At 40.9% G+C, this 14050-nt stretch overlaps 1 protein-coding gene across 4 annotated transcripts in view; it reads right to left on the minus strand.

Moving 5' to 3' along the window:
* Positions 1–14050, minus strand: part of znf516 (zinc finger protein 516) — a 143420-nt gene that overhangs the window by 55427 nt on the left and 73943 nt on the right. For all 4 annotated transcript variants that reach the window (XM_048596285.1, XM_020516640.2, XM_020516632.2 and 1 more), the window contains one exon: positions 8412–10480. In XM_048596285.1, the coding sequence (XP_048452242.1) occupies positions 8412–10353 (1942 nt within the window). In that variant the 5' untranslated portion in view covers positions 10354–10480. The remainder of the gene's footprint in view (positions 1–8411; positions 10481–14050) is intronic.

The raw sequence follows: 14050 nt of genomic DNA on the forward strand, positions 1-14050 counted from the left end.
CCAGACTTACAGGTCCTCTCATCACCTATTCACTTCCCTCTTCCTCTTGTCACAAGGGCTGGTGACAATTCTCAGGCCTTGAAATCCAGTCAGAGTGAGAGAAAGTTTGGAAAGCACTGATGTGGATCTAACAATCTGAAGACTTGAGTTCAAATCCCACCACAACACCCGAGGAACTTAAAAATAAAAAAGCTAGTAACATTGATCACAGCCATGAAATGACCAGATTGTTGAAATAAAAAAAGTCTGGTTCACTAATGTTCTTTACGCAAGGAAATCTGCTTTCCTTATTTAGTGTAGCTTTTATGACCCCAAATCCATAGCAATGTGATTGACTGTTATCTGTCCTCTAAAATGGTCTAACAAACGTTCAGCGATCAAGGATGAACAACACATGTTGACCTGGCCAGCAACCCTCACATCCTGTAAATGAGTAAAAAAAACTCTCATGATTTTCATCCCTGGTGAAATCAGCGAGTGATGTTCAACCTGAGACTGCATTGATATGGTACATGTTACACTATCTCTCAGAGTTAAAACCGCCCTTATTACAGTACACTTTGTGTGGTCACATTGTGGTCATTATGGTGGCCCACACTGCATTCAGTCTAAGGTACACATGTTGTTAGAATTCAGGTGGATTGTAAAGTGGATAAGAAAATATCAAAATTATGCTACAGATAAAACAGCTGTAACATTCTATGGTAACACCATGTATTGAAGGCTCTTCGATTAAGTTATACTGTAGTCTAAAGCACCACACGTACACTGGTGAGCCTCAAAAGGTTGCCCTAAATGCCACTAAGACATGTTTGTAAAACAAAATTCTAATTTATTAATGACAAGCAAGAAGAAACTCAGCAGGTCAGCCAGCATCTGTTGAGAGAGAAACAAAGAGTCGCTGGACTCAAAATGTTAACTGTTTTCTCTCCATGGATGCTGCCAGACCTGCTGAGTTTCTCTAAAACTTTCTCTTTGTATTTCAGATCTCCTACATCTGCAGCATTTTGTTTGTATTTCTTTATTCGATTTGTTTGGTATAAAATATCAGATTACCTATCAAGATGTTTCCTTATGGACCTTAAGTGCTGTGAACCCTTCTTAAAAGAACAGAAAACAAAGATCAAGGAACGGTACAGCACAGAAACAGGCCCATGGGCTCACCAAGACTGTACCAACACATGACGTCTTATCCCTATCCCTCTATTTCCTGCCTATTCATATATCTGTCAAGATACCTCTTAAACGTTGCTATTGTATCTGCCTCCATCCCTTCCTCTGGTAGCACATTCCAGGCAATTACCACTCTCTGCATAATAAAAAAATTGCCTTTCCATCTCCTTTAAACTTACTCCCTTTAACCATAAATCTATGTTGCTAGTAATTAACATTTCTACCCTGGGAAAAAGACTCCGAACATCCATTCCATTGTTCCACTTATATCAGGTTGCTTCACATCCTTCAGTGTTCAAGTGAAAACAAACCAAGTTTGTCCAATCTCTCCTCACAGCTAATACTCTCCAAACCAGGCAACATCCTGGTAAACTGTTTCTGTACCCTCTCCGAAGGCTCGACATCTTTCTGGTAATGTGGCAACCAGAACTGTACACAACATTCCAAATGTGGCCTAACTAAAGTTCTATCCAGCTCTAACATGACTTGCCAATTTTTACATTCTATGCCCCGACCAATGAACTCAAGTGTGCCATATGACTTCTTCACCATCTTATCCGCTTGTGTTGCTACTTTCAGGAAACAGTGGACCTGTACGCCTAGATCTATCTGTATGTTAATACTACTAAGGGTTCTGCCATTTACTGCATACTTCCCTCCTGCATTAGATCTTCCAAAATGCAACACCTCACAGTTGTCCGGATTAAACTCCATTTGCCATTTCTCCGCCCAAGTCTCTAACCTACCTACGTCCTTCAGCATCATCCAGCAATCTTCCTCACTATCTGCAGCTCCCCCAACCTTTGTGTCGACTGCTAACTTATAAATTAGGCCACCTACATTCTCTTCCAAATCATTTGTATATACTACAATAACTGGCATCCCAGCACTGATCCCTGTGAAACACCACTGGTCACATATCTCCACTCAGAAAAACAACCTTTCACTGCTATTCTCTGTCTTCTATGACAACGCCAGTTTGGTATTCACCTTACCAGCTCACCGTGGATCCCACGTGACTTCAGCTTTTGCATCAATCAGGTATGAGGGACCTTGTCAAAGACCTTGCTAAGTCCATACAGACAACATCTACCACCTGCCCTCATCAATCATCTTTGTCACTTCCTCAAAAAACTCAATCAAGTTTGTCAGACACAACCTTCCCCACACAAAGCTATACTGCCGATCTCTAATAAGTCTATGTTTTTCCAAATGTGAGTAAATCCTATCCATAAGAATATTCTCCAATAATTTCCTTACCACAAACTTAAGGCTCACCAGCCTGTAATTTCCCGGGTTATCCTTGGTGCTCTTAAACAAGCAAACAACGTTGGCTATCCTCCAGTCCTCTGGGACCTCTCCTGTGGCTAAACAGGATACAAAGATTTTGTACAAGGCCTCAGCAATTTCCTCACCTGCCTCCCTCCGAATTCTGGTATAGATCCTATCAAGCCCTGGGGACTTAGTGCTTTTTAAAACACCAATCAGCTCCAATTTTATACTGATATACCAAAATATAACAGCATGCCCTTTTTGAGACTCACTATCCACCATATCCTTCTCCTTTGTGAATACCGATGCAACGTATTCGTTAAACATTTCACCCACTTCCTCTGGCTCCGTGCATAAATTCCCTGCTTTGTCCTTAAGTGGACTTACCCTTTCCCTAGCTACCCACTTGCTCCTTCTATATGTATAAAGTGCCTTGGGATTTTCCTTAATCGTGTTTGCCAGAGACATTTCATTTCAAAAGACCAAGAGGTACTGGAGAAGGTGCAAAAAGACTTTCTGCACTGAAACTTGAACTGCAAGGTAATACCTAAAGCTGCACTAGGCACTAATTAGATCACACGTCAAGTACTGTGAACATTTTTCGTCTCCTTATCCAACAAAAGATACACTAGCTTTGGTGGCAGTCCAGTGAAGGTTCTTAAGCTGATCGTGTGTATGGAGGGATTTTCTTACGAGGAGAACTTGAATCGGTTAAGTTTGTACTAACTGGAGCTTATTGAAATATATATGATTCTTAGAGGACTTGACAGGGTTGGTGCAGAGAAGTTATTTTCTCCTGTGGGAGAGTCTAGGATCACAGACTGCAATCTCAAAGTAAGGGGTTGCCCACTTAGGACAGAGATTAAGTGGAATTTCTTCTGTAAAAGCATAGTGAATTTGTGGAATTTCTTACTGTTGATAGGTTGGATCATCAAATATATCCAAGGCTGTGACAGACAGGTTTTTAGTCAGTAAGGGAATCAGGAGTTATAGGGAAAAGGCAGGAAAGTGGAGCTGAGTATCAGCAAATCAACAATATTTCACAGAATGGCAGAGCAAACTTGATAGTCCAAATAGCCCAGTTCTGCACCAACATCTTGTAGTCTTACGGTCAGTCAGGAATATGTCACCAGGGGCATTTCTATAATGTTTGCTTGTGTGGATGTAGATGGGATGTCTCAACAGGCGAGATCAGAATGAAGGACCATAAATATATGACAGCCACCAATAAATCCAATAGAGAATTCAGGAGAAACCAATTCACCAACAGAAGTGGTTAGAATTCGGAATTTGCTACCACAGGGAGTGGTTGAGGTGAACAGTAGTGATATATTCAAGAGGAAGCTGGATAAATTCAGGAGGGGAAAGGTATAGATGGGGTTAGACAGAGACAGATGGAAGAGCCCATGTGGAGAATAAAATTGACACAACCAAATGGAAAATGATGTGCCACTATGCTGTAAACAGTTTGTTGTACTTTATAATTAAAAGAAATGCAGACAGATTACTTTGCAGCTGAAGTTTATAAAGTGAGGAGGAAATAGAAACTTAACCAAATAGTGCATATAGAAAGAAAGTCACAAACGGAAACTGCAGACCCAGGAAAGGTGACCACTATTAATGGCTCACCACAAACATACCACAAATGTGAAAGCAGAGCAGAGCAATGGGAAATGGAGTCAACTTATATCTAAATTAAACTGTTATTTGAATGTCTGATAATTTATACACCAGGGTTGTTCCAAGCTTTTGCATGGGCAACGTTGGGCTATATTTCAAATATCTCTTACTTGGAAAGGCCAGTGAGAAATTTTTTTCAAAGGTAAGGTTTGGTTTGACACAACAGTAAACATGCACTTCAGAAATGAAAATTTGAAACAAATACATCAATAATTTTAATAAATTAATAATGGCCAAAATTGGCCTTTGAAAAGGTCTGAGCAGTTGAGTTAACTACTAAATCTTTGTTTTTTTTTGCCTTTTAGTTGAGAAGGGAAGAGCCACAGAGAGACAGACTATGTCCCAAAACCTCATCACCAGAGGAGGTGATGGGACTGGGGCTAAATTAAGGAGTTGGGTATAACTAACATTGATTTTGGTTCACTGCTGGTGGTACACACTCTAAGTTAGCTTCCACAGACTTCATACAGGAGTGGGGTCTGGAAGCAGGGTGCTTGTCAACCTGGATATTCTTCCTCTCCCAGTTCAGTGTGGGGATAGGTTTTTTGGGAGAGAGAGCAGGCGGGAGTGGATGCCTGCATTTTTGTGTGCCCGGATCATAGATAGGATCATTCACTCACACAGAAGCACAAAATCTCTCTCTCACACACAGAAACAGATTCACCCACACATTCCATGGCCCCAAAGGGCATAATCTCAGAGTACAGGGTCAATTATTTAAAACAGAGATGAGCAGGAATTTGCTCTCTCAGAGGGTGATGAATCTGTGGAATCGTTTACCACACAGGATTGATAAGTTTATTCAAGGCTAAGACAGAAGAAGTTCTAATCATTAAGATAATCAGAGTTATGGGGATAAAGCAGGAGAGTGGAATTGAGGATTATAAGATCAGCTATGATCTCATTGAACGGCAGAGTAGATTTCTTGGGCTGAATGTCTACAACTGCTCCTTGGTCTTATGGTCTTAAGGTGCAACCACTCTGGGAAACTTGGCAGCCAATCACACACAGCACATGCAGAGAATTTTCATCCGTATGAAAAGCAGGAGAATTGTCCCCAGCGTGCTGACCAAAATGTATTCTTCAGCCAATAACACTCAAAAACAGATTATCTGCTCATGATCAGATTGCTGTGTGTGGGAGCTTGCAGTGTGCTTATTGGCTGCCACTTTGCCTGCATTACATTGGAGAACAAACTGCAAAACATACATTGGGATCCCCTTAGTTCATGGAAGGTGCTATTTAAATGCAAGTTCTTTCTTTAATCTACAGTCCTGATTGGCAATATCTTACTCCCCATTGTCAGTTTGCTCACTCCTCATCTAAAAAGCAGCTTTATTTTAATTGCTATAGCAGAAACCTCCCCTTTTAAGAATTTAACGTGTTCTATAAATTCAACAAGAATGGATTAATGTCAAAGCTATATTAATACATCTTATTAGGCTTATACTGAGGTTTAGGACTGAGATTAGTGCAGTGATAATAGTCTCCCTACAGTGTTTTACACTAGTGTGGGTGGGGACAGAGAACTGACTGATATAGCTCACTGCATTTCATTCTGCAGAATACCTTAACCCTCATTACAACTGAAAGTGCACTGCAGCATTATTACAGTATCTGAATGTAACCGAGGTAATAACTTATGTTAAAAACAGAGTTAAATTTAAATGTTTGATTGCATTGCTGAAAAAAGCATGGACTAAACCCCAGAATAACAGCAAATGATAACTGACAGAAGATGTGTTACAAGCAGCTAGATTTTAACTTTGCTTTTGTAGTTCAACTTATTAATGACACATCAGTGCCTGTAACCTTTGCCAATATACTTATTGACAAAGTGCAGTGCACTTACTTTTCATGGACCTTCGTGTTGCAAACTGTCATCATGTTTCATGTTATGATGAAGAAGATTAGGAAAGAAATGCAATAATGCGTTCTAAATGATGCCCACTTGTCACAATCACTACTGCACCATGCCATGCTGCTTCTCTAAATTGTTCTGGACATGATTCAGTTTGATAAATGAAGGGTTTTGATAGAATAAATGAGGAGAAACTGTTATCACTGGCAGGAGAATTGGTAACCAGTGAACACAAATTAAAGATGATTGCCCGAAGAACCAGAGGGGAGATTGGGTGATTTTTTTCTTGGCACAATATGAATTTTTGGCTTTAAGATCAACGCAGGAGAAACGTGCTTCAGTTCATGGGGCACTGGCAACAGTACTGGGCAGAAGGGAGCTGTTCCAATGGGCCAGGCTTTACCTGGACCATACTGGGACTAGTGTCCTTGTGACTCAAATAACTGGAGATGGATTGAGAGCTTTAAACGGATTAGAGGGAAGGACAGTTCTGAAGTTGGGATACATAGGCTCACAAAGCAAACAGGGTCAGAAACCCTGAGTTCAAGTCCCACCACACCGGATGTGTGTCACGATATGACTGGACACATTGATTAAAACAGTTTTTTTTATGGTAGCATTGCAAGGCAACTATTTCAATAATGATACCCAGAGTGAGACAGGAAGGAACAGAGTGTAAAATTACAAAAAAAGAAATTAGAATTAGAAGGGGAAAACCTGGCTAAAAGGCAAAGTTAGTTGCTCTTAAGTGCATGTTGGATTCGGAAGGATATAATTATATTAATGGCACAAATAAAATTAAACGCATATGAACTTATGGAGAAATGTTCCAAGGAGATCAAAGCTGTAAACTAAATGTTCAGGGGCATGTGACTTTTCAAAAGGACAGGCAGGATGGAAAGGGTAGTGGAGTAGATTTGTTAGCATGAGATGGAATATCTGCAATAGCAAGACTATTTCTGTGCTGCAGGCCACTCTGACTCTCAGTAATATTCAGCTCTTCTATTCTTCCTGCCAAATCGCATAACCTAAAATTTTAGGTATGATCAATGTGGAGTAGGATGGGGTGGGTGTGAAATCCATCTCATTTAGATCAGGTAGATTAGGGTGGATAGGCAACTAGGCTGGTCCAGCTGCCTCCCTGCTGATTGTAATAATAGCCTTTCAAGACAGTTATAAGATCACAGTTCTGGTAACATTCTTGTAAATTATTTTCCACCCTCCGCAGTGTATCTATATGGACTTTCATATTACATTGAACACAACTGTACAATACTTCGTATTCTATCCAAGGTTCTGCACAAGTTTAGCATAACTCCTCCACTTCTCAATTCTGTTCTTCTAGAAATAAAGCCCAGTGCTTTTTTTTCCCTTCAGCTAGCCTTATTAACCCGTTTCACTCCTTTTCGTGATTTTGTGAATTTGTACCCCCAGTCCCTTGGCTCTTCAATTCAAGTTCAAATCGCTATTTTCCAAATATTGTGTGACCTTCTTAATTTTTGTTACCGCCTCACACATAGCTATGTTGAAACGAATTTGCCAATTATTATTACATGCTACACAGTTATTTATGCCCTCCAGAAATTTGTCGCAGTCCTCCTCAGAATTGAATATCCTCTTGTATTGTCTGCAAATTCAAAATTTCAGGCATGCACTATTTCATCAGCATCCTTTAATACAAAAGGATAGACGCTACCTTATGCTCTCCAGTACAGTCTGACTTCTTAGCCTATATTCTTTGGTCTTCTTTTCCTTAACCTTTAACAATAAGTTCAGGAACTCATGAATTTCTCTGTCAGCTAGATTGAGACTGGCCATTCAGCTGCATCTGCCTCTTTTATCTTTTTCTTTTTCTACTGAGATATAAAGAGACTATCAGGGCAGATGGTCACAGAAGTACATTTTAATGATTGTCTTAAAAAGAAAGCCCACAGAGACAGGAAAGAAAGTCCAGAACCCAGAGACCCATGCAGCTGAAGACATATGATTAGGGCAAGGAAATCAGGCACGTTGAAGAAGCCAGAACTAGAGGAGTACAGAGATCTCAGAGGGTTGTGGAACTGCTTAAAGTTATGGGCCTGGAAAGGCTATAGAAGGATTTGAAAAGAAAGATGGAAAATTTAAAACTGCAGTGTTCCCTGATTCTACATTCACAGGGGTGTTCGTTGAACAGGACTGAATGTGAGCTAGAAAGTGGACAGCAAGTTTTTGATGAGCTCAATTATATCCAGGGTGCAAACTGGGAGGCCAAACAGGAGTGAAATGGACTGCAACTGATCAGATAAGAAGTCCTATCAGAACACCGTTTTAACACAAGCATGATTTCTTCTAATGGTGGATGTATATACCTTTCTAATTGGATGTACAAACATCCATCAATAACCCACTGGGACCTGTACATACCACTCCAAAGATAGTTGCTTACCTCTTTCTGATTGTGGCTGTGCATCATTAACTGAATGCATCTCCATACCCTCTTCAGAGCTGTCGACATCATCCTCCTCCAGCCCTGGTGCCAGTGAATCTTCTGGGGTTGAGGTCGAGCCCGGAGTACTGGGCCGGCTGGTTGAAGTAGAGTCTGCTTCACTTGTGGAACCGGGCTTAACATCCTGGCCAACCTGTCCACCTTCACGTCTACTGCCTCTATTCTTTCTATGTACTCTGGAATGGAGCACCACCTGATGATAGGTCCGGAATGCTTTCCCACATTCCAAACATTCCGTACTTTTATTCTGTGAAGATCTCCGCCCATAGCGTGACGTGGGTCTGATATCTGTGCCATTGTTGCTTTCCCCAGAGGTGGCTAACTGACTTTCTTTCTCTTGTGCACTATTTGTTCTGTTGCGTTTCTTTGGACAGCTGCTGTTATGAGTGTCTTGTTCCCGTTTGCGCTTCTCAGTATCAGTGAAAATGTATGCTCCCTTTTCTTTATCACAGATGATATCTGCCTCTGGCATGCCCTTGTCTGATCCAGTGAGTTCTGCCACTTTTCCCTTTGTGGCCAACTGCCAAGCTTGATAGCTACTCACAGGGTCCAGTTCAGCAATGCCCTTAACAAACAAGCGACTTGTAAAAGTATCCAGTGACACAGATGGTCTCAAGTTCAGAGACCTGAAGAAACTGTCCTTTGTGCAGTTTTTGGTGGTGCCATTCATCACTGCCTCCCTTACAGTCTTCACCTGTTCTTCAGAACATTCCTCAAATGTTCTAATGTGCAGCTTTTCATGTTCTTTTAAGGTTTCTCTGCTTGGGAACAGGTAACCACATTTCATGCAGATCTGGTACTGTGAGCCAGTAATGCTCATTCCGTCTTCTTGTACCACATCGTTAATGGTGGCTAAACTCTCGGAATCAGTTTTACTGACTTTATTTCTGTTTCTGTTCCTCGTGGCATGCACCTTCATGTGGTTCTTGAGGAACCAGCGTTCCTTGAACCTGCGTCCACAGACATGACAACTATATTCAAAGGAGCCATTATGTTTCTTCATGTGGGCCTTTAAAAACCAGGACTGGTTGAAGGTCTGATGGCATGTTTCACATATGAACTCACTGGTTGGCTGTTCGACATTGTCACTCTCGCCTTCATTATTTGGCTTCTCCACGGTAATGTGAACTTTTTCTATATGGCTTAACAACTCGTCGTCTCTAAGTGTGACATACTCACATAATTTGCACTTGTATGACTTGTGCTGTAGTTGCACATGCTGATCCAATTGGTCCTGTTTCTCAAACCTTCCTTTACAGCATGAACATTGGAATGCAAAGGCACTCTCGCTGGAATTTGGCAGAACTTCCTGCTCTTTCTTAAGCCTCCTTAGAACAATCTTTCCGTTCTCTGCCTTTGTTAATCCATTCTGGGCCTGGTTGCAAGATGAGGTGCTCTGTGCAGAGCTGGTGGACATATTAACATTCTCCAAAGTGTTGAACTCATTGGGCTGTTGCTCGCTCAAACTTGTTTTGTTTCCCTCGCTCAAGTCTCCGATTTTGTGAGTCCGGATGTGTATTTTAAGATTCCCTTTCTGAGAAGCTCTGTGGTCACAATATGGACACTTGTAGGGTTTTTCACCAGTATGGGTTCGCATGTGGACTGACAGCACACTGAGGAAGGTGAAGCTCTTTTCACAAATGCGGCAAGTAAATTTTTCAGCCTTCTTCTCTTCACCAGCATCTCCAGTGGAATGGTCATGATGTAACACATTAAGATTTTCTGCCTCTCTGTCCTCCTGAAACTCCATGTCTACATTCTCTTTTAGATCCTTCACAACTGGCCTGTTCCTCAAACGCCTGCTTGGAGGCACCATCATAGCTATTTGACAAGGCTCTTTTGTTTGTTCCTGGGAACCCATTGGTCTTAACAACAACTCCATTTAACTCCTTCAAGTGCCATCATTACAGATGTGTTCAGCTGTCAAAGTTGGCCAAAAAGTTCAGTTTCTTCAGCAATTGGACTCATCAGTTGAATTTATCATTCAAAGGAGGGGCCAAAGCCTAAAACTGAGAAGAACAAAACACATTTCAGGCATTGTCACTGAACATGATTGCAAAAATTTCTTATCCAAAATCTGCACTATTAATGCTTGGAGAGTATGTAAAACGCAATGTATTATGAAGAAGAAATATTTAGGATACAAGCAATGAGGAGGAAATTTGGGCCAGGCTTCCTGCTGATAGCTATCAAATATCAGGAGAGCTTTCATGCGGACGTCAACAAAACACGATCACCCTTGGATTGTTTTGGCTCCATCCACCATCAAGAGAGTGTCCTGCCATTCCCTGTTTACATGCTTAGTTGCCCTGCCACAGCCTGTAACACAATACCCAGCAATCACAGTAAGGTACCATATTGGTACAGCAGGCAATTAGGGAGGAAGTTGTCACAAAATGATTGGAGTATGAGTAAAAAAAAATCTGCTACAATTATACACAGCATTAGGGAGACTACACCTGTACTGCCTTGTGCAGTTTTAGTCTCTTTACCTTAAGAAGGATACAGGACTTTAAAGAACATTCACTAGATTGATTCTGAGAAGGAGGGGATTGAGTACAGTAGATATATAGTCCCTGGGGTTTACAGGAACAAGAGGAGATCTAACTGAATCATTTAAAATTTACAGCACCTTAACAAGGTTAGATACTGAGAAAATGTTTCCCTGGCTAGGATCATAGTCTTATCACGGGGATTGGCCATTCAGGACTGGGATGTGGAGAGATTTTCTTTTCACTCAGAGGTTGTAAATTCTTGGTGTTTTCTCTCCAGAGAGTGGTGGGTTTTCAGTTGTTGAGTGTATTTAAGGATGTTTGGGCACTAAGGGAATTCAGGGATACAGAAACAGTACAGGAAGAAACGGACAGAATTGAATTGAATTAGCTTTATTGTCACATGTACTCAAATCAGTACTGTGAAAAGTTTATAAGTCACCACGTGTGGCACCATCTGAAGCACAAAGTACCTAGGTACAGAATCTTATTGAATGGTGGAGCAGGCTCAAAGGGCTGAATGGCCAACTGCTGCTCCTATTTGTTATGTTCTTTTAAACAACCAGCACCATTGGTGAGCAAGGAAGGGTGGCTAAAGTGTGAATAATACTTGAAAACAAAATGTAAAGGAGACTATGCCTTTTTCAGAACTCCTATTGAAGCAGCTGAACCATCTATTAGAAAAAAAGTATATTTGTAACAACCGTACAATTACTGCTTCTTGTTTCACAGATTCCTCTTGTTGGGAAAAGCAACACAGAAAATTTACAGAATTCCTGCCCTAGCCCCACTTACAAGAAAAATTTTCATAACTTTTTTGCATTTTATGCACAAATATAATCTGACCACATTACAAAGCATTTACAAAACAATAACAGGGTGGTTCGACTTGATGACCATGGAAGGTGTGTTCATAGCAAAGACATGGAAGTTAATTATTAACCTACAAATCATTCCAATATGCTTAGGGCAGGCAGTTAGAGTGGCAGAGTTCCCAGTCAGCCAGAACACATGTGTGGCAGCTGCCTCCTGACTTTAAAAGACTCCACGCATAGGTTCTTGCTAAGGAATATACTCTGTGGCAAACATCCTTTTCACTTCAAGGGACTGGCAGAGAAGTAAAGCTGGGAGAATGAATATTCCACTCCTCATGGGGTAAGACTCAACTAGAGGCTCAGTGGTAACTTTGCCAACACTCCAGTATTGCCTTGCAGTGTCCTAATCTAGGAATGAAAGATTAATCTCACTATTGTAAGAAAAAGCCAGGAGTAAAACTGTTGGGACAACAAACAACAGTGCATTTACTTTCAGCAGCTATCAATATATGAATATATGAATTAGTAGCAGCTGTAAGCCATTCAGCCCTCGAGACTGTTCCACTGTGCAGGAAGACTATGACCTCACCTCCACTTTCTTGCCTGCCTCAACACCCTTTGACTTACTTGGTAGTCAAGACTCAATCAGCCTCTGTCTCAAAAATATTCAATGCCTTGGCCTCTAGTGTACTCTGTGGAACTGAATTCCACAAACTTGCAATCTTCTGAGAGAAAACCCAATTCTCATTGTCTCCATCTCAAATGGGAGACAGCTTATTTTTAAACCATGGCCCAGGTTCTAATCTCCACCATAAATGGAAACATACTTTCAGATTATGATAACAAGTCTCCTCAGGATCTTGTTTCAATAAGATTATGTCTTATTCTTCAAACTCCAATGGATATAGGGCCAACCTGTCTAACCTTTCCTTATAAGATAACCTGCTCATCCTAGGAGTCAGTCCAGTGTACCTTTTCTGAACTGCTTCTCTTGCAATTATGTCTTTTCTTTCTTAAGGTCATCAAAACTGTACACAGTACTTTCACCATTTCCCAGTACAGTGGAAGCAAAGCCTTCTTACTTTTAGAGTCCATTCCTCGCAATAAACAACAATATTCTATTTGCCATCTGAATCACTTGCTGCATCTGCATATTAACTTTTGTAATTCTGGTAGCAGAACATACAGATTTCTCTGTACCTCAATTTATTTGTTTTCTCCTGTAAAACAAAATGGGAGACATATAGGGGAAAAGGGCTGCTCGAAAGTCAGAGGTCATCCAATCAGGTAATGAAGGGATTGGTTCAATATCTTTGACTGGCGCAATAAGGACAGATGTGGCAGGAATCCAATGGTGAGAATCTGGGAGCTTGCAATTGGAGGTGAGTGGTCACTCAATTACTCTTCAAGAAAGCTATCCAATTCAACATGACTTACATTGCCGTGGACTCTCTGTATTCAATAGTCTCTGAGAGCTTAACAGCTAAATGTAAAAACAAGTCAAGAAGAGAAATTTCCGCAAAATCTCTTGACCTCCAAAGTTATTCCAGCAACATTTGACAAATCATGTCTAAGTTGCTCACCTACTGTATTCAAGGCTGGGTAAATTCCCCAGATGTGCCTCTAAAGTACAAGCAATACTTGAGCATTTGATAACATTAGTCCTTTTAAAATATATTCATCTACTTTGGACAAAATAAATAACTAGACAGACACAGAGATCAAGAAGTGGGTTAGATCAACAGTAGGAGTTCAACAATCAATAGCATCACTAAATACAGGTAGCGAGAGAAAGACCGCCAAGAGTGGATACTGGAAACAAAGCCCAACAGCCTTGCCCTGGCAACAACTTAAGCAAATATTGAGTACAAAACCATAAGGAAAAGTCAATTGGGTGGACTACATTAAAATGTAGAATGAGGGAGGTTTGAAGAAAGCCAGAGAATAAATAAGATAATGCTAATAAATCCACTAAGGCTGTGGGGACATCGAACAATACAAAATGGCCAGAGCAATCTCTCCCTTCTTGGCCTAAGTGGGTACTTTGGGAAGACCTGCAACCTTGGTAGGGAATTCAGGTATGTTAGTCATTTCTTTTAAACTGTGTAGTGGGTCAGGATCAGATGCTTATTTAACACCCTGTCCAATTTTATCCCCAAGCCAGAAGAGGGCTTATATGACTGTGCGAGTTGGCACAGAAACGGGCCCAGACATGTCACCAGAAATGGGGATAGGGAATTAAAGGAAGTCACCTTAGGTTGTTCTTGCATCT

The sequence above is a fragment of the Rhincodon typus genome, chromosome 4 (genome assembly GCF_021869965.1).
Source record: "Rhincodon typus isolate 14 chromosome 4, sRhiTyp1.1, whole genome shotgun sequence".
Lineage (NCBI taxonomy): Eukaryota > Metazoa > Chordata > Chondrichthyes > Orectolobiformes > Rhincodontidae > Rhincodon > Rhincodon typus.